Source organism: Stylophora pistillata, chromosome 5, assembly GCF_964205215.1.
Source record: "Stylophora pistillata chromosome 5, jaStyPist1.2, whole genome shotgun sequence".
In the NCBI taxonomy this organism is placed as follows: domain Eukaryota; kingdom Metazoa; phylum Cnidaria; class Anthozoa; order Scleractinia; family Pocilloporidae; genus Stylophora; species Stylophora pistillata.
Window position 1 is genome coordinate 32,722,660 of NC_142523.1, and position 21,717 is coordinate 32,744,376.

Here is a 21,717-nt window from a genome sequence, read left to right on the forward strand (position 1 = left end):
ACAAGCGAAATTTTTCTTTCCTTTCTTGCTTTATGTCTCAAGTGAGTTAAACCCAGAACAGCGTTTTTCCATCGCAGGCGAAAACTCAGAGTAATGAAGGCTCGTAAGTTCTTGACCTATATCTATTTTTTTCGCATAATGATCCCATTTCCACTGGCTTCCCCAGAAATTTGGCATCAATTCTTTGAACTTGTTCAGGCTAGTGTAATATACAAGAGAAAAATTCTTAAGTAAGGATACAAGATCATGCTATCTTTAAAATTTCATCTCAAGCTAAATTACATTTGGCATAGTGATCAGCAATCAAAATTTTGGTCAACGAAAGCTTACAGTACCTAAAAATCAACTCTCGCCTTAAGGACACCCCGATATTACGGACACGAACCGCCTCCCGGTTAGCTCAATGGATAGACCGCTGGACTGTAGTGCGGGAGGTCGAGGGTTCGAGCCCCGGCCGGACCAACACTCAAGGTCTTAAAGTAATTGAGAAGAATTTACTACCTTTCTATAACATCACGAAATGGTTAGATATTCTAGTCTTCTCTGATAGGGACGAATAAATGGAGGTCCCGTCTCCTGCAGGGTTGGGGCAGGAGACGTTAATTTCCCACACACGAGATTACTGTGTGATGGATGTCCTCCCCTGGGGTGGGATGGGTGGGATAGGACAGCAGGTCTACATCAGCTATTACAGCTGCCAATTAATCAACCTGCTTAAACAAATAAATAAACTTCAACTTCAACGATATCCCCGACCGAAAATACGAAGAAATGACTGAACGTAGCTCCCACTATTACGGACTCTCACTATTACGGACTCTCACTATTACGGAACTACGAACACTTTGTGTGATCCCAATCGAACATTTTAATGGTTTAACTCTCGTTACAACTACTGTCAAATATTGCACGAATGCATCATCCCCCGGTTCTCTCTGATTTTTAGCAACAGCCAGCCCCTCTGTTTACTCGCTTACCACATATAACTACAACTCCACCGTGGTCTTCTCGTATTAAAATAGAAGAAGCAATTTTAGATAACCCTAAAGGGATGTGTCCGATGAGATGTTAGGGTAGAAGGGTTAAAGATAAAAAGAATATTGGAATTTACTTAAAAAAAAACCATAAATCGCACTTTCTACTAGTGGAATTCACCTTTTTTTTTAATTTCCGTGTTCAAATATTGTTATTAAGGTTACCGACCTAAGATTATGTTTCGGTTTTGTTAAATTCATAAAAAATTGATTGAAATCTCGTGATTTTGAAACAAGACAAACGATTCGTGTTTCTTTCATGACCCCTACTGTACCACAGGAAGCCCATACAATCTGTTTATGTAGCCGACTGCTGTTTTATACGGTGGCCCAGAAGGCTCAACGCAAACAAAAAATACACTGCAGCAAATAAAAAATATACTAGGGCAAATAAAAAATATACTGCAGCAAATAAAAAAAATCAAAACGCAAAGAAAAAAGTGCCGAGGCAAATAAAAAATGCAACGCAAACAAAAAGTACTACAGCAAAAAAAAAAGAAAACGCAAACAAAAAAAATTGGAACGCAACGCCAAGGAAGACTGGGTAATAGTTCTTAGTTTCCCGCCAAAACAGCATGAACTGGAACTCCGTTTTGGTTATGGACGAAAGCGATCTGCGAAGGATTATAGAAGATTACTTTCATCAAGGGTATAAAAATAGAGTTATTATTGATTTTTTAAAGGAGCAGTATGGTACTGTCATAAGTTCGCTACAAAACATGGTTCGGAAAGGCGAACAAGCAAAGGATGGAACGAGTGTTGGCGGGAAACTAAGAACTATTACCCAGTCTTCCTTGGCGTTGCGTTCCAATTTTTTTGTTTGCGTTTTTTTTTTTTTTGTTTGTTTGTTTGCGTTGCATATCTTATTTGCTGCAGTATTTTTTGTTTTGCGTTGCATTTTTTATTTGCCGCGGTACTTTTTTTCTTTGCGTTTTGACTTTTTTATTTGCTGCAGTATATTTTTTAGTCGCTGCAGTTTATTTTTTATTTGCTGCAGTATATTTTTTATTTGCTGCAGTATATTTTTCGTTTGCGTTGAGCCTTCTGGGCCACCGTAGGTTTATAGTGAATGTACCAGATTTACCGTTTGCCTCACCCATAGTGATATATTGCTGACTATGTACATAAATCATTGATAAATAAATATTGAATTACTTTACCTGTGGTGTATAGTCGTCCTTTTGCCTTAAAAAATGTCATTTTTTTTAGCGATTTTGAACAAGTCTGAGTTCGTCCTCGTTCCCAGGGCCTCCCTTTAGGAGTGGAGCTGGGAGTGGGGCGGGAAAAGGTTTTCCTGCCCCAATCCCTGGCTAAGGGAAAAGGCCCTGGGAAGGAGGTTGCGTGCCCAGGGATAAACGTTCCCATTTCCTTATGTAGAGAATTCAACAGGCAGACTACAATAAGTTATTTCCTAAACTATATTGTGTACTTAAAGCCCTTTTGTACTGAGTGCTGTTAAACTAAAACAAACGTAATCACAACAGCCAATCAGAAGAGAGATCAACATTACGAGCAGCTGATGACAAATCAAATTGATTAATGAAATGAACGAGGCTCTCATTGACGGAAGTTTATTCATCTAATTCGTTAACAAATACTGTGCGAGTTCTCTAAACCAATCAAAGAATGAGGTAATGTAAAACCATTTTTTTTTAAACTCTCATTAATTTGAAGCTTGTTTCATAATTTTTACAACGAAAAAAATATTTCCGAGAGCCCCTCGGTTCGAGCCTGTCGCTGACTTTTAGCTAAAGGTTCCTTCGCACGTGTTCCACATTTTTCACGATATTATCATTACATGCTATGAAAACAAATATTCCAATTCCTCGGGCGATTTATCCTTGGTCTCAGGAAGATAAGCAAAGAAAAACAGCCACCCTAGAAGTGAAATTCCTCCGTACAGCCAGAACACACCAAAACTGGTAATCCATTCAGTTAGAGAGAGAAAAGTCATCGAAAGCAACCCATTACAAGTCCATTTTACTGCTGAAGCAAACCCATATGCTGTGCTACGGGCCCACAGAGGGTATATCTCAGAGTTTATCGTCCACGACAGTGGCCCCATCCCTGGAGCGATCGCAGCGATATATAAAACAAGGGCTACGGTTGCTAACCAGGCATACTGAAATGGACACGCTTGGTACGACCATGTGACTGTATGATCATTGCGACCGCATCTTCCAAACGCGGCCATGTTGACATTAGAAGATACATTAATTGGAACACACGAGCCACTCATAGGATTATTAGCTGAGTCTTTAGCGTAACAAAATCCACATTTTTCTCCGACTCCAAGGCAATCCAAGCAATATCCGGTGTCAGGACAACTGTTGCTGATATTAGAAGGCACTCTCTCGATAAAAGTTATGGCAGCATCGTGTTGCTTCGCCAAGTAAAATGCACCACCCAGTAGAGACAAACAAAGAATGACCCCAGCAAGACTTCCTAATAGTAGCTTACGGCGTCCTAGTTTTTCTACCAGATACAATCCAACGAAAGTGAAAGCAAAACCAGTAAAATAGACCACCACAGCCAGCCAGAGGGCGAGTTGGTCTTCCTGCACGCCCGACATCTGTATGATAGTTGTACTGTAAAACCTGGAAGCAAAAAGCACACCCTTATTGAGGATTTATTTTATTCTTGTCTTGATGTTCAAGACGGGAGCGAGGTAAAGGACGTACAGCTCATCGGGCCGCCGCTTAAGGCTACCGTGCACCTTCAGGGGTGTCTCGCGTGCAAGCGATGTAGCACGTCCGCTTTTAACTGTAGATATCTTAGCCCCTATATCAAATTGAAACTTATAGGACTGGCTAGCAGACTATACCAAAAATTTTGAAAAAAAAAATTAATTGTCGAATTTTTCACGACTTCTAAATGCGAGCGCCCGAATCACATTTTGAACGTTACATGTCAAAGCGAATTTTTTTTTTCGCTTATTTAATGTGTTCCTCCGTTTCCGGGGCCAAAGCGCGTTAAAATACGTGTCTGTGATTTGCCATATTCAATTTCAGTGAAAAGTTACAGAACATTTTTCAAATAGGATTCAAAGAATGCGGAGTGATCATACAAAAATCGTTCCTGAAAAAAAGTAGTTAGAAATAAAAAATTCGGAGACATGTTTTTGTTTACGTTGTTTATATGTAAAACTAGCTACTCTCAAAATTTGAGAGCAATCGAACAAATTCCCTTTGACTTGTAGCTCTTAAAAGATGATTCGGGCGCTCGCATTTAGAAGTCGGGAAAAATTTGACAATTGTTTTTTTTTCAAACTTTTTGTTATAGTCTGATAGCCAGTCCTATAAGCTTTAATTTGATAGAGGGGTTAAGATATCTACAGTTTAAACCAGACACGCCACATCGCTTGCACGCGAGACATCCCTGAAGGTGTACGGTAGCCTTAACTCCGGTTTCCGTAGTATGAACCGACTAGGAGTACTTCTACCCCCCCCCCCCTGGATGGGATGCTAGTCCATCGCAGTGTTACCCCCAGCATTAAATTCGCCGGTACCTATTTAATTCTCCTGGGTGAAGAGAGGCACTGTGAGAGTAAAGTGTCTTGCCAAAGGACGCAACACAATGTCTCCGGCCAGGGCTCGAACCCAGACCACTCGATCTGGAGTCGAGCGCACTAACCATGAGGCCACCGCGCCTCTAAAAGGGGAGGGGAAAGGGGTTATTTTAGATGCGCTGCATTCTTTATGATTGACAAGATACCTCATAATTTACGCGGTTGATTTATGCAAAAGCTCCCTTAAATCAGCCCATAGTCAAAACTATGCCGGTACCGCTATTCTGCCGGGCTTGGTTAGTGATCTTCCGATCGATGATCTAAGCCTTTAACTTTCAAGGTTAATAAAACATTTTTACTTACATAACAACATTAATCCCAGACAGCTCTTGCATTGATATCAACATGCAACCAACCAAAAGAGCTTTCCTTGTACTCGAAGTGGTCAATATCTTATGAAATCTGCCTGAAAACAAATGGCAACCTTTCATTACACAACCATTAGGGTTCCACTCATAAACCGTTACGATGCAATAATATAATATAATATAGATCAATTTCTATAGCGCATTTCCATGTAAATGCTCTAATGCGCTTTACAACACTGTGCGGGGGACTTTTCCAGACTGCCGGCGGCAGTTTACAATTAATAAAGGAGAAATTTTTACAGATGCCCCCTCCCCCCCTTCCCAGTAAACAGGCCAGACCACATCACAGTAATCTCGTGATGTGGGTTCTTTAACGTCCCTTGCCGAAATTAACTAATTGATAGGTGCAGGAGACGGGACCTCCGGCTTTACGTCCTATCCGAGAAGACGAAGCAATGTGAGTGAAGCGTCTTGCTTAAGGACACAACGTCAAGCCCCAGCCAGGACTTGAACCCGGGCCATCTGACCTAGAGTCCAGCGCACTGACCACTGAGCATAAATACCTGTTAATAGCCGAGTTTGAGATCCTTACTGTAAGTTACAGACTTTTTCCGCTTGGATTTAACTTGGAAACGAGGTTAAATTCATTATGATCTCTCTCAATTAATACATGCGCTGTGATTGGTCAATTTTGTGGACCGCATCAACCTTATCCCCAGGGCCTCTTCCCTTAGTTGAAGGTGGGGTGGAAAAGGGAAAAGGCCCTGGGAACGAGGTTGGGGTCGTATTCCATGGCCTGCCAACTTAAGTCAGGGAGTAGGAACCGAAAACTGGGAGTTTCGTTCAACCATCACAACAGAAAATATTTGACACCTGATTCTTGTAGAGAAAGACCTCATGATCAAAGCCAGGTAGTTTGGAAAGTTGAATTGTGGTATACGTTTCGAGTTAAGGGGATGTTTTCTTGTCCAGCTCACGGATCAGCATGGAAACGAGGCTACACACTCGAACGTAGTTTACATCGCTATTTCTTCGTAAAAATCAACGATTTCAACCACTTAATCTAAACTTCGTTAAATATACATCTGCTTTATTTGTAAGTGGTAAAGTATGTCACGCGATTAGTCACGTGATTTTAAACGTGACAAGTAACAAATGTGCGAGTATTAGCAAAAAAACCAGCGTTCGCCGTTGTTTTGAAGAACAACCTCGCAAAAACCAAATATGTATCCCTTCTTTAAATAACTTTCTTTTGCTCTTGCTATCGTCCTAGCAAAACCTTTGGGAATTAAAACGGTTCACTGTATATCATTTTTATCAGTTTAGATCTAGCACGCAAACGTGGCTAGTCCCTTGGAGGCAAACAAACAAAAAATCATGACTCACATGTAAATGAAAAAGAAAGAAAATGTTGCCGTTACTCGTTTCTGATTTATGACATTGCAATGTTCGAATATATGACTACAATACTAATAATAACAACGAGAGTTATTTTTCTCACTGAGAACTAGAGTTCTAGGAATCAGAGTCAGAAACAAAGTCTAAGAGGACTCCATGTGGATTTCTACACATGTCACTGCTGGCCATGCAATAACATGCCTCTGAACATGATAACCCTGTGTTGTCACACGAGCAGTTGCTCTGACACCCGCTCTGACATGTGCAAGTCGTCAGTTCCAACAGGCTACTCGGCGCTGGTTCTTTTGTCATGTAAACCAACTTTAGCGAGGAGTCTCCTCTCACCCATCATTCCTTTCGGGCTGCGGGAGATGCTGGATTGCAGTCAGAGCCTTTCTCCAAACAAACGTCTGATAGTTAACTCTTTTCAACTGTTGAAGTAGGCTGTCAGATGTGAACTGGGCAAGAAAACATCCCCTTAACTCGAAACGTATACCACAATTCAACTTTACGAACTACCTGGCTTTCATCAGGAGGTCTTTCTCTACAAGAATCAGGTGTCAAATATTTTCTGTGGTGATGGTTGAACGAAACTCCCATTTTTCGGTTCTTGCTACCTGATTACTTCAGGAGTTTGTTTGAATTGAAGTCTTCCCCATCCATTCGAAACATGTGATAAGCTAATTAACTTACTAACCTCGTTCGCTCGGCCCGCACTGCAAGCAACAGAACCCTGTTCTTCCCGCTCGGATTTATGGTCCGCGCGCGTTGCACTTGGGCCATAAATCCTAGCGATAAAAACTCGCTTCGTAAATTACAGTACGGACCTCGAACTCGGTAAAAAAGCTTAAAAAGTTCTAAAGGGGTATGTAATAGTTCATAGATGGCTGAAAATAACCATTTTGGTGTTTCTTTTACCGATCTTTCATTTTTGTTGTTAAGTAGCTTTAATTTTGCAGTGACAACAGAACAACAACAAAAATACCTTACGTGACCAATCCCAATTCCCTTCGGGATTGCGTCGGGATTACATCGGGATTAAACGTAAACAGTACCACTCGAAAGAACTTAACACTTCGTGTGGAGGAGTCAATCAATACCCCAACCCTCCAATATTTCACAAACTTACTTTTCTTATCATAGGATTCTTGTTCTTTACAAACGGCCAGTATAGATTGCAACTCTTCGTTCACATCTGTCGTCCCTCTAAGTCTTACAAGAACTTCCCTTGCATCTTCACAGGCGCCCCTGCTGACAAGCCAACTGGGACTTTCTGGAAGCCACAGACAGCCCAAGAACATGATGGATGACGGGACTGCAGCTAAACCAAACATGAATCTACCGAAGAGAAATATTATCCAATACGACTTGCTGTGTTTTTTTTTTTCTTTCTTTCTTTTTTTAAAACGTCTTAGAGATGGTCTGGAGGTATTACGTCAACTTTTTTTTCATCAGGAACTCATTAGTAATAGTGAGATTACTTTTTTGTCGTAAGAAGGGTGAAATCTGACTCAAAAGCTCGGGTACTGCCTGAGTTTATCCCGGGTAGGTATCGAAACAAGAATCGACCACATGCAGCTGGTACCCAAGCCTTGACAGGGTCATTGTGTTATGTTTTAGTCGCAGGATCCTTTACTCGCACAATGCCTCTCTAAGCTTGTACCCAGATCCTACCGTGCAACTATGACTGAAATGTTCGCTTGGCCGTGAAAACTCTGGGCACGATACTAGCGCCTTCGACCACTAGGCGTTTTACATAGGCATCGATGAGCCAGAGTGAGTAGTTTGAGCGATAGATTTGGAAACATACTGTGTTGTTGTTATTGTTGTTGGATTTTGTCTTTGACTTTTTTTTTTAATTTTTTTTTTATCTAAGGTATTGCATATTTTGTATGTCCGCTATGGGTGGATGGATGTAGGTAAAACATTAACTTGACGATTTTACTGTTACTTTCCATGGTTGAGAATTTGCTATTAAAGGAAAACTATTCTATATCTCTTTACCTCCATCCTGTCTTTTTGTAAGGGCTAAAGATGACGTCAATAATGGCAGCGACAAGTTCAGCTCCCACAAAAAATACACAGTAGACGGTGACTAGACGACCTCTTATACGCCATGGCGCAATTTCAGAAATAAATACCGGGGCCGTAATAGACACCCCTCCTGCAAACAATTAGAGAAAATACATTAATTTTCACCCGTTATCAATGCAAGCCCAAATTACTTCAATTTTTCTTTCTCCTTGGTTTTTTGTAAGAGTTTTAGAAAAGAAATTATTTCAACTTATTCCAAAAAGGGACACTTGGTTACACAACCCTTCAATCCATAGAGAAGCGGTGACGCACATCTAATCTCTCCTTGGAGTATCTCTACTGAATCACATATTAGAGTCAAGAGAATGGTTGGATGGAGCACGATTTTTTACTAGGAGGTTTTAGTGTGAAAGGAACTTCCCCACTCACTCTATCCATTCTCTGACCTCTTAGACAATTAATTCATGTATTTAAATTTGGCTTCAGCGCGTTATCCCCTGCCTTCTCTACTAGGTTTTCTTCTCTCCTACTCACGCGCAAAATTGGGTCAAGGTCAGAATTCTATAGTTACACTCACTCACTCACTAATCTCCAAAACGTATGTGGCTGATCCTCCCATAGGAGGCCGTAGCTACAAAAATTAAGACATACTATGCCGTAGCTCTATGGGGCACTTGATTAAGGTATCATTTGCCATCGTTCTCTGGGCTCTTAAACTCTCTCTTAATCTTTTGATCGTGAGATCAATTTTCATATCTCTCTTAATCTTTATCTTAACCTCTCTTAATCTTTTGATCTTGAGACCAATTTTCATATCACGTAAAACCAATTTTTCTTTTTTAACTTACCTATTCCAAGACCGACAATAAGCCTACCAACGAGTAAACCATTTCTCGATGCAGCAATTGCCTCGACCACTGCTCCTATCGTAAACACTAATGCACAAGCTAAAAGCATTGGTTTTCTCCCAAGTCGTTGATTCAGAAATCCTCCGAGCGAGGCTCCTATGATGGCTGTACCTATTGCGACACTTACGATGAGCTCTTGCCAAAATGACGACAAATGAAACTCTTCCCTTATAAGGATCATTGCCCCAGAAACGATCGAGAAGTTGTATCCCACCAGAAAACCTCCAATGGAAGCGAAGACAGTGAAAAAATACAGGCGCACTGGAATTCTTTGTTTCGCTTCACTGGAACTTTCCATTAATGGTTCTTACTCGGATTTCTTATCACTTTTAGTAGTATTTGACTTCATTTTTGTTCCATGACATTTCGCGTTTGCTCCACTTCTTGAACAAAAGCGCTATCGATTGTAATCACGTCTTCGACTGAAACGACTTTCCCTGTGAAGAAAGTTTCGTATCCTTTTTTCTCACGTATAACGTAGCCGCAGGCACGGCACGGAATATTTGAATATTTTATCGCCGAATCCCAACCGGTCCTAAACTTTGCCTTCGAAATGCAGCTTCGCAGCTCAAAGGTGACTATTACCTTACCCTCGTCTAGCGCGTATGCTTGTGTTACAGACTAGTCTAAATTCGAGTTAGACGAAGGGTATGTTCCATTGCCATATCTTTGTTCCGTGTAGTAATTTGTGTTCTACAACAAAAGAGATGGTGATGAAAATGCGCGGGTACTCGAGCATGGAGTTTGCAAAACAATTATGAAAAATGTCGTATGGATGCAAATTGTTGAACAGAAGAGCGGGTTAATTTGGAACCTGTTATACTTGACCACTTGCTGGAAGAGGACAGCTGACATTTTAAAACAACACACTCTTGCTCTCCGCTATGACAAACTTCGATGAACTGTTTAAGTCAAGGTATCTTATAAAGAACCTTGCTCGGTTCGCAATCATAATATTTTAAAATATTTCTCGTGTTAGTTTGGCCCTGTTTGCAAGCCGACTTAGCAAAATGTCAAGAGAGTGTTACCATTTGAGAATTTGAGTGTCAGATCATGGAGTAAGCGAACTGAACTTGAAATATGTTTAAGTGATTGAAATCCTACTGCGAAGGATCGTGCATCATACGTAGTTAATACCGCCGTTCAAAATATATGAACTTCAGATATCCATTGTATCTGATTTATCATCACGGGTTTATTACGAATCAACTTAACGGCCTGCTCCCAGTTGGCTTGTTAGCTCAATTGGTAGAGCGCTGCACTAGTATCGCAGAGGTCAGTGGTTCGAATCCCGTAAAGGCCTGATTTTTTTCAGGTCTGATTTTCGCTATTGCATAAATAGCGCTATCTACTGCGAAGAATCGTGCATCATACGTAAAATCATAAAATGAAAATTCTAGGCTCGATTACTAGCTGTTGTTTGGGAACCGAAGCCCGCTCCCCACCCCGAAGTCTCTTCTCGGGGAGGAACGTAAAAGACCAGATCCGAGATAGCGGCGGAAATCTAGCCAATGAAAATTCATAATATCTGAAGACCCGGCGTGGGTCCCATTGGGATAAGAGACTGCTACCCCGGATCGTACGCTTTGGGATCGGGATCGGCAGTGAAATTTTTTTTTTCCACCGAATCTGAGATCTCTACATGGATATTGACCTATTGAGTCTCTTCGGTTTTAGATGCTAAAAATATTGACTTTAAACCATCCCGGTCGATCTGTATGCATTGGCTGATGGCTTGCTTTGACATTTACCCATTTCGGCCATAATCCTTTCACACTCGTGAGTGACAAAAGCAGAATTTTTCCATACAACTGCAATACAATATGAAGCAGACAAGTGACGAGGATAAAGAAAAATATCAGTAAGGGGATTATCCGCTGATCCAATACCAAGTTCTCTAAACTAGCATCATAAGAATTGAACGGCAGAAAGAGAGGAGAATAACTGAGTAAAACATTTCTCGATGTAGCAACTGCCTCGACCACGGCTCCAATCGTAAACACCATTGCACAAGCTAAAAGCACTGGTTTTCTCCCAAATCGTTGATTCAGAAAACCTCCTAGCAGAGCTCCCAATATAGCTGTAGCAATTGCTACGCTTAAAAGGAGCTTGCCAAAATGACGGCAAATGAAACTCTTACTTTGTAAGAATCATTGCTCCAGAAACGACAGCCAAGTTATAACCTATTGCAAAACTATAGACTGCGGCGAAGACAGTGCAAATGTACACACACGCTGGGTTTCGTTATTTCTCAGTAGCGTTGCAACTTTTCAGTAATTGTCCCCGCTCGGTTTTGTCGTCAAGTAATAGTATTTGATTGTTTTTTTTGTTCCACGACGCTCCACGTTCGGTCGACTATAACAAACTCACGATCCATTTAAATAATCACATGTAAACACGTCGTATCTGTTTCGTTGATCAAAAGTCAATAATATTTTGATTTATTAATCCGTTTATTGACATTTAATTAGTAATTGACAACGTGATTTAGAGCCCATTGCGTAATCGCTTAAGGCTGACCTTTGAGTTCATGTGACATTTTTGCCGTAACACGCGCTCGAGAGCGATCAGTCCTTTTTCTACCTCGAGCTCGCTACATGAAGTGTCCTGAGAGAATTTTGCTAACCTCTTTCTTGGTACTAGAGTTTTGATTGGATTGTGCCACAGAAGTGAGTAGTGTTTTTGTAATTAGTTGGAATTTCAGTATCATCATTTCGTTTTCTAGCATGAAATTGTCAGGAATCGCTTGCTGTTAGATCGCTCAGGAATTATGTATATTTTTTGTAGATCGAATAAAAACCAATTAAAAAGGATTACACGATTCCGTGTCCAATCAATTACTCGCGGGCCATTTTCCTCAAAGAACCAGTAGTCAAATGACAAGTTTCACCTCATGATCGACGAAACCCGTCTCAAACCAACTAACTTTAGGCCCTCAGTTCTCACTTTTTCTATACAAGTTTTATCGCCGAAGAGACCCTTTTAGTTTGATAATTTGACATCAGCGTCTAGAAACTTCCCTATTTCGTGTTGCCGTCTTTAGTGCGAATAAGTAATCGTCGTCTTGAGCCGCTGGACAAAATTTGCGGTTCTTAAATTAACCGTCCGCAGCAATACTAATGACCTGAGCCTCAACTGTGAGTTAAGGATTATTAGTTGATCCAACACCAAATTCTCCAACCTATTATCATAAGAATTCTATGGCAGAAAGTAAGGAGAATTACTGATGAGATTTTTGGAGTGAATGGGTTCAAAAATAAAAAGAATATTGGAATATACTTTAAAAATAAGAACAACAGGATAAGTCGCACTTTGTACCAGTGCAGTGCTCTTCTTTTTTAATTTGAGTCTAATCAAATTTTGATTTTAAGGTTACCGACCTAAGATTATGTTTTAGTTTTGCTAAATTCATCAAAAATCGATAGAATTCTCGTGATTTTGGATCGAGATGAACGACTCGTGTCTTTTTCATCACGCCTCCTTTGATAAAAGAAATCTTGTCCGGTTTTAATGTTGCCATTTACTTACACGGAGAATTGAACAGGCAGATTACAACAGGTGATTTCTTAAATTGTGTACTTAAAGCCCTTTTGCACTAAGCGCCGTTATACTAAAACAAACGTAATCACAACAGCCACTCAGAAAAGAGATCACCATTGCGAGAAACCAAAATTGATCAATAAAATAAAATAAAATGATAGGCTCTCAATGACGGCGTTTTTCATTTGATTCGTTACCAGAAACTTATACAAGTTCTCTAAACAAATCAAAGAATGAGGGGCCACTAGTTCATCAGTTGAATTACTGTCACGTGTTACCCCCCTTAAATAAAGCTATTATTATTGTCATTATTAATGAAGTAATGTAAACCGATTTTTTCAAACTCTCATTAATTTGAAGCTTGTTTCATAATTTCTACAAAGAAACAAAATTTTCGAGAGCAACTGGGTTCCAGCCTCTCTCTAAGCTTTAGCTAGAGGTTCCTTAGCAGGTGTCCATGCATGTTTTTCACGATATTATCATTACATGCTATGAAAACAAATATTCCAATTCCTCGGGCGATTTATTCTTGGTCTCAGGAAGATAAGCAAAGAAAAAAAGCCACCCTAGAAGCGACATTCCTCCGTACAGCCAGAACACACCAAAACTGGTAATCCATTCAGTTAGAGAGAGAAAAGTCATCGAAAGCAACCCATTACAAGTCCATTTTACTGCTGAAGCAAACCCATATGCTGTGCTACGGGCCCACGAAGGGTATATCTCAGAGTTCATCGTCCATGGCAATGGCCCCATCCCTGGAGAAAACGCGACGACATGTAAAACAAGGGCTACGGTTGCTAACCAGGCATACTTGTATGGACACGCTTGGTACGACCACGTGACTGTATGATTCTTGCGACCGCATCTACCAAACGAGGCCATGTTGTCACCAGAAGATACGTTAATTGGAACACACGAGCCACTCATAGGATTATTAGTTGAGTCTTTAGCATAACAAAATCCACATTTTTCTCCGACTCTGAGGCAATCCAAGCAATATCCGGTCGTGGGACAACTGTTACTGATATTAGAGGGCGCTCTCTCGTTAAAATTTATGGCAGCATCGTTTTGCTTCGCCAAGTAAAATGCACCACCCAATAGGAACAAACAAAGAATGACCCCAGCAAGACTTCCTAATAGTAGCTTACGGCGTCCTAATTTCTCTACCAGATACAATCCCACAGAAGTCAAAGCGAAACTAGCAAAATAGACCAGCACAGCCAGCCAGAAGGCCAGGTGGTCTCCCAGCACGCCTGACATCTGTATGATAGTTGTACTGTAGAAGCTGGAAATAAAAAGCACGCCTTTATGAAGAATTCGTTTTATTCTTGATGTTGATGGGTGGAGAAGGGGGGGAAAGGATTTTTGGATGCGCTGCATTCTTTACGATTGACATGATAACCCATGATTTACGCGGTTGATTTATGCAAAAGCCCCCTTAAATCAGCTTATGCTGCCATAGCCTACTATACACGTATTCTGTCGGGCTTGGTCAGTGATCTTTAATCTAAGGCTTTAACTTTTAAAGTTGATAAAACATTTTTACTTACATAATAATATTAATCCCACAGAGCTCTTGCATTGATACCAACATACAGCCAACCAAAAGAGCTTTCATTGTACTTGGAGTGGTCAACATCTCATAAAATCTGCCTGAAAACAAATGACAACCTTTCATTTGATTAATCATACACTAGGGTTCCACTCATACAGACCGACTTTTTTATTTTTCGCTTAGATTTAACTAGGAAGCGAGGTTAAATTTATTATAATTTCTTTCAATTAATACATTCACTTTGATTAGTCAATTTAGAGGACCGTATCAACCTCTTTCCCAGGCCCTTTTCCCTCAGTTAGGGGTGGCACATTGCACGTGGGCCATTAATCCGAGCGTTAAAAACTCCGTTCATAAATAATAGTACTTACCTTGAACTCCATAATTTTTCTTAGTAAGTTCTCAAGCGGTAGTGTGTAAATGGCTGAAAATCACCATTTTGGTGTTTCTTTTACACCAGAGGGTATATCGGAATTTATCGTCCATGGCAGAGTCCCCATCCCCGCAGCGAACGCGATGATATATAAAACAAGGGCTACGGTTGCTATCCAGGACCATAACTAGCTTTTAATCTAATTTTGCAGTGACAACGGAACAGCAACAAAAATACCAGACGTGACCACGCCTAGAACCTACTCGGGCACAACATTGGGATCACGCCGGAGTTCTTCCTTGTACCACGTCAGAATCCCGCCTAGATCTCACTTGGATCCAACTCGGAGTCCCCTTTAAGATTGTGTCGTGATCACATCGGGATCGATCAAACTCAAACAGTACCACTCGAAAGAACTTTACGCTTCACGCGGAGGTGCCAATAAATACCCCAACCCTCCAATATTTCACAAACTTACTTTTCTCATCATAGGATTCTTGTTCTTTACAGACGGTCTCTATAGCTTGTAGCTCCTCGTTCACATCTATTGTTCCTCTAAGTCTTACAAGAACTTCCCTTGCATCTTCACAGGCACCCCTGCTGACAAGCCAACTGGGACTTTCTGGAAGCCACAGACAACCCAAGAACATGATGGCTGACGGGACTGTTCCTAAACCAAACATGAATCTACCGAAGGGAAATATGATTTGATACGACTTGTTGGTGTTATTTTCTTTCTAATACATCTCAGAGATGGTTAGGAGGTATTACGTCAACTTTTTTGACCAGAAGCTCACCAGTAATGGTAAAATTTTTTATTTTTAGAAGGGTCAAGTCTGACTCACAAGCCTGGGTACTGCCCGAGTTTACCCCAAGCGAGTTATGTTTTAGTCACGGGAACTTTTACTCACCTTTATGGTGCCCTCCCTGTCTCATACCCAGATCCTACCGAGTAACTGTGACTGAAATGTAGGCTTGGCCGTGAGAGGTCTGGGTACGAGACTAGTGCCTTTGTTTACCAGGAGTTTTACACGGGCACCGATGAGCTGTCAGAGAAACCTCAAAACTGGAGTATGCGATAGACAATCATCATCATTCGAAGGAAGTAGCACCAGACCAATTTAACTTCGTGCCACACGATGAGGTTTCACAACAAAAATAACGCAATGTTCTGGTAAGCCCCGTTTACAATTTTTTTTCTTTTTTTTTTTTTTAGCCTGATCAGTCATACGCTTTTAAAATACCATGACTGACTATTTGGTATGGTTGTCTAAGACTCTTGAGGGGTAACTCGATATGTCAGCCCGAATGAACACCCAACATTATAACCTTCACAAATTATTATTCATGTGACTGCCCCGTTGCGTGATGCCAGCAATCTTATTCACCGCCACTCAACCTCGTTCTTAGGGCCTTTTCCTTTTGTGGGAACGAGGTTGACAGTCGTTGTTTGCACTCACTGCACAACACACTCCTTCTTTCAGGGTGAGTAGTTTTAGTAACATGGATGCATGGAGGTAAAACATAAACGTGACGATTTTACTGTTACTTTCCACTGCTGATAATACTGGCTCGACAAATGAAAAGATATACTTTTTACCTCCATCCTGTCTTCTTGTAAGGGCTAAAGATGCCGTCAATAATGGCAGCGACAAGTTCAGCTCCCGTCATAAATAGAAAGTAGACGGTGACTAGACGACCTCTTATACGCCATGGCGCAATTTCAGAAATATACACTGGGGCCGTAACAGACACCGCTCCTGAAAACAATTGCAGAAAGTACATTTATTTTCACCGAATATCAATACAAGTGCAAATTAATTATTCAGGCTTTCCGAAGGAAACGCCCGAGGTATAAATTCGGCTTCTTTTTTTTTGTTTTGTTTTTTGTTTGGGTTTACTCACAAAACGCAGTTCCACTACAGCGCATGTGTGAAGAGTAAGCGCATGTGTAGAATGAACCGTAGAGCGCATGGCTTAAAGCAATGGCTGCCTCCGTGGACAACAATTGCAACAACAACAAGAACAATTCTTATTCTAATGTTCTTTGATCTTTTTACATAAAATAAAAGTGGGATGGTTTGCCCCGCAAATGGCTAGAAAGCTAATCTAAGGAAAAAGAGTGGTTATTGGCACAGTCACACAGTCACAGAGACACAGCTGAAAAAGATAAGAAGAGTTTAAACTTAAAAGGTGTATCTATGTACCTACTTTTTTAATGATCATGGGGATTTGAATATAGTTATCTTCTTTTTCTAATTAAGATATCAAATAGCAATCTGCGAAGGACGTTTTTGAAAGCTTTCTTTGGGAATTCCGTTATACAGCTTGGTATCTTATTCCACAGCTTACTCCGATCCGAGAGAAGGAGTTGTTTTGTATTTCTAGTCTCGAACTTTTAACATAAAACGTTTCAGACGTAAACGATCGTGTTTTGTATGAATGAATATTAGACGGCTGAAATAGATTTAGTATGTTTGCTGCGGCTTTATTATTATTGATATCGTGCGTTAGGGTTGATACGGACGCGTGATAAAGAAAAGTTATCGAAAGCACGTTTGCTTTAAGAAATGAAGAAATTGCATGGCCATGCCAGTCTGCGAAGTACAACAAACGAAGCTAAGGGCTCCCTTCTGACGAATAAGAATTTGTTACTCGAGCTTTCCGAAGGAAACGCCCGAGGTATAAATTCGGCTTGGTTTCTTTTTTTGTGTGTGTGTGTTCAGTCACAAAACGCAGTTCCACTACAGCGCATGCATACAGCGTTTGCGGTAGATCCACACTAAAACTTGTGGAGCGTTTTGGGAACAGATCGGTCCGCGAACACTACGAGAGATCAATTTACGGGCGATCCTTTACGAGTGAACCGAGAAATATCAAGCGAAACCTGCCATATCAAACGAGCTATCTCATATTATGTTTACATGTAAACACAACTGTGTATTTAGACGTGATCGAGAACCCAGTAGGTCAAGAGTTCCACATAGCCTCATACATACATTAATTATGCATAGAGTATTGCGAAAAAACTTTTAATTATATTTAGTCTGAGTAAAATGGAATGCATAGTTAATTTATGGGGTTATACGGAACTCTTTCCCCCAGTAGAATACCAGAAGCTACTCTGGAAAGTCCCAGAAGAAAGAGCAGAGAACTGAAGGAATTTGTTTATGAGCGTATTCATCCAAGCATACCGAAGTCCTCTTGGCTACGTCGTTATGTGAAGGTTAGAAGAGTTATAAAGCATGTTTATAAGCTTAATACGAAGAGGGTAAGATTAAATAATAAAGTTACACGACATGAGAAGAAGTATTTGCTGAATTGTTCTGTGAGGGTATATCATCAAAGGATAATTAAATTGAAGTATAGAGCAAGTCGGTAATTATGAATGTTTTCTTGTAATAGACCCATGTGTCCAAAGGTCAGCCTTCAAAGTCATTAAAAAGTCCTTGAATTTCAACTTTTGGCGTCTGTAGTAACCTACTCCTATATGGTGATATATTATTTTGATTGTTGTCTAATACCGTAACAACATTCATTACACTCACGCAGGCAAAAATAAACACAAGTAGACTTATTCATGACCGGCAATGACGAAATTGCGTGACGGCAGTAACAATGGCAGTATGGCAGTCCCCTAAATGTGCGATATCAGTGAAAGCCCGAGTTCACGCGGCTATGCATCTAGTTAAAAGAAGTCTTGCATGCCTGACCCCAGGGAGCAGGACCATAGGTTAAATAAGGGTTGATTAGTGACTTATAGATATTCAATAGTATTTTTCGAGGTACAGAGTGGCGTAGCTTTGCAAGTAGCCCAACATTTTTCATAATTTTTGTAACAACAGAATCAACGTGGTATTTTCAAGAGAGATTCTGATCAATAACAACGCTCAGATATTTTATGTAAACTTTAGACTCGAGACGAAGATAAAAATTTTTTTTTAGAGTTTTGGTCGGTAAGCCAGTCGCTTTTGATAAGGATGAAAAATAACAAAGTTGGATTTTTTGATGTTAAGAGTTAGTCTATCGAGCGCGAATGTCGAACTACTAAGATACTCCGAAGAAAACAATAACACCGAGTAATATTCGGTCAAAATTAGGACAAGATCAGAATTCTATAAAAATTAAGACACCACGCCGTAGCTCTAAGGAGAGCTTGATGAAGGTAGCATTTGTGATCGTTCTAGATCTTTTGATCCCGTGATGAACACCGATTTGCATAATACTCAAAACCAATTTGTTTTTACTTACCTATTCCAAAACCGACAGTGAGCCTACCAATGAGTAAAACATTTCTCGATGTAGCAGTTGCCTTGACCATCGCTCCTATCGTAAACACCAATGCACAAGCTAAAAGCATTGGTTTTCTCCCAAGTCGTTGATTCAGAAATCCTCCGAGGAGCGCCCCTATGATGGCAATCCCTATTGCCACGCTTACGATGAGCTCTTGCCAAAATGAAGACAAATGAAACTCTTCCCTTATAAGGATCATTGCACCAGAAACGACCGAGAAGTTGTATCCCATCAGAAAACCTCCAACGGCTGCGAACACAGTGAAAATATACACGCACACTGGAATTCTTGGTTTCGCTTCACTGGAACTTTTCATTAATGGTTCTTGCTCGGAGTTCCTATCAGGTAGTAGTATTTGACCGCATTTTTGTTCCATGACGCTTCGCCTTTGATCCACTTCTTGAACAAAAGCGCGATCGATGTAGATAATCACATGTAATCACGTCTTAGACTCAAACGACTTTTCCTGTAGAGAGAAAGTTTCAATTGACTTCAAAACCAAGTAAAATCCCGTTTCTCAGTAAGCAGCAAATGGGCGTAACATAGCCGCAGGTGCTGCACGACATATTTGAATATTTATCACCGACTCCCAATCTGTCCCAACCATTTCCTGCAAAGTTTTGCAGAAGTGGAGCTCAAAGCAGACTATTGCTAAACGTTCGTCTAGCGCCTATGCGTATGTTACAGACTAGTCTAAAAACGCGTTAAGCGAAGGGTATGTTTCATTGTTAGTCATTGCCATATTATTGCTCTGTGTGCCAATTGTGTTCCACAGCAAAAGAGATGATATGGTAAATGCGCCGGTACTCTAGCATGGACTTCCCAAAACAATTATGAAGACGCTATGAAAACTGTCGCAAGCAAAAGTTTAAACAGAAGAGAGGTCGAGGGTTAATTTGGAATCTGTTATACTTGACCACTTGGTGGAACAGGACAGTGGACATTTCAAAACGTTACACTGACTCTCGCTCTCCACTAATGACAAATTTCGATGTATTGTTGAAGTCAAGGTATCTTATTTCGAACCTTGCCCGGTTCGCTATTTCCCATGTTAGTTTGGCCCTGTTTGCACGCCGAGTAAACAAAATGTCTGGAGAATGTTGCCATTTGAGAATTTGAGTGTGTATCGTGGAGTAATTGAGCTGAACCAGATATATGGTTAAGTGATTAAAATCATAGAGTGAAAATTCTAGGCTTGATTACGAGCCGTTGTTCGGGAACCAAAGCCCGCGCTCCTCCCCGAAGTCTCTTCTTGGGGAGAAACGAACAAGACCGGACCCGGGAGAGCGGCAAAAATCGAGCCAATGAAAAGTCATGATCTAGGTCCCGGTAGGATAAAGGATCGCTACCCCGGATCGTAAGCTTTGGGATCGGGATCGACAGTGGGGTTTTTTTTTTTTTTTTTTGTCATTGTTTTCTTTGTTTTTTCACAGAATCAGGGATCAGGCTATCCCTAATAATGAAGAAACAATAAATAAAGCTTAAAAGAAATAAAGCTGTCTTCGCAAGGCAAACGTTGATAGTCACTTAGCATTAGGCCCTGTTCGCACTACACCGAAAAATTTGGTTTGGCCTTTGCGAAAAAATTGAAAATTTTGTAACGACGAATTTTCTGTTTTTGTAACAGCGTTCGCACTTGAGACGTGCAAATTATTTGGGCAACCACAAATGTTAAGCAATCGAAAAATATACCGAGATCTCGTGACAGTGCGTTTTCCTTTATGTCGTTTCTGATCAAGGACTGATCGCAAAGCAAAATGCGCCCGCGAAATGTTTAATCGCCCTTCTTTGCTGCTTGCTTGCCATGCAAAACCTGATTATAATCTAGAATGTTGCCATTTGAGAATTTGAGTGTGTATCGTGGAGTAATTGAGCTGAACCAGATATATGGTTAAGTGATTAAAATCATAGAGTGAAAATTCTAGGCTTGATTACGAGCCGTTGTTCGGGAACCAAAGCTGTATAATAGCTGTATAATCTAGTTAGAGGGCCACAGGTTTGTCAGCTTTTCAGCTGTTACGTGTCCCCCTCTATAAATAAAGTCCTTACTTACTTACTTACTATTGTGGCTAGTCAATAATATACTTTTGGTTTTGTTGGAAAGGATTCGGCCTCTACCAATCATGGAGACTTTAACTCACTTGCTCAACAAACGTCAACGCCGCCTTCGACTTGTACAATCCTGAAGCCTTTTTCCGTAGACATTTGAGAATGGGTAGAGAGTCATTCGACAACTTACAAACGCGACGTTCAATTACGAAAGTATAATGACCAGTTGAAGGGTATCTGTCAAGGGACAATAGATTTTCTCGCCCGAAAAAAAATTGTAGGCCCCCAAAAGTTGTTGACGGCATCTTTGAAGTTTGGCGGCTTTTGCGAAAATTTTGGTGGGTCAAAAAAATCGTTCGCACTGAAGTGGTTTCACGTTGACAGATGTTTTTGCAAAACAAATAAAATTGCACGTAGTGCGAACAGGCTCTTACACTGTCACATGGTCGCGCCATACTCTCTCTAGTGAAAGAGCGCAAAGCATAATAAGCTTCTTCAATATTTAACATAGCTATTAACCTATTCCGAAGCCCACAATAACTCTTCCAACGAAAATAATCTCTTTCAAATGAGCAATTTCCATCATTAACGCCCCGGTAGTTGTAATGATGTCACCCGGATGGCCGTGTAATAAACCAGATTTAACTATAAAAAGAA

At 40.6% G+C, this 21,717-nt stretch overlaps 2 protein-coding genes across 2 annotated transcripts; both read right to left on the reverse strand.

Moving 5' to 3' along the window:
• Positions 1-2,438: 2,438 nt before the first annotated feature.
• On the reverse strand, positions 2,439-10,760 carry LOC111342277 (proton myo-inositol cotransporter). Its single transcript, XM_088762002.1, has 5 exons — positions 9,191-10,760; positions 8,313-8,472; positions 7,438-7,646; positions 4,906-5,008; positions 2,439-3,631 (listed from the first exon to the last, which is right to left on the reverse strand). The coding sequence occupies exons 1-5, from the start codon at positions 9,546-9,548 to the stop codon at positions 2,836-2,838; spliced, it is 1,626 nt and encodes a 541-aa protein (XP_088618128.1). The 5' UTR covers positions 9,549-10,760; the 3' UTR covers positions 2,439-2,835.
• Positions 10,761-12,551: 1,791 nt separating this feature from the next.
• On the reverse strand, positions 12,552-19,507 carry LOC148731520 (proton myo-inositol cotransporter-like). Its single transcript, XM_088762112.1, has 5 exons — positions 18,970-19,507; positions 16,319-16,478; positions 15,197-15,405; positions 14,341-14,443; positions 12,552-14,075 (listed from the first exon to the last, which is right to left on the reverse strand). Exons 1-5 carry the CDS (start codon positions 19,385-19,387, stop codon positions 13,280-13,282), a joined length of 1,686 nt encoding a protein of 561 aa, XP_088618238.1. The 5' UTR covers positions 19,388-19,507; the 3' UTR covers positions 12,552-13,279.
• Between the last annotated feature and the right edge of the window lie 2,210 nt (positions 19,508-21,717).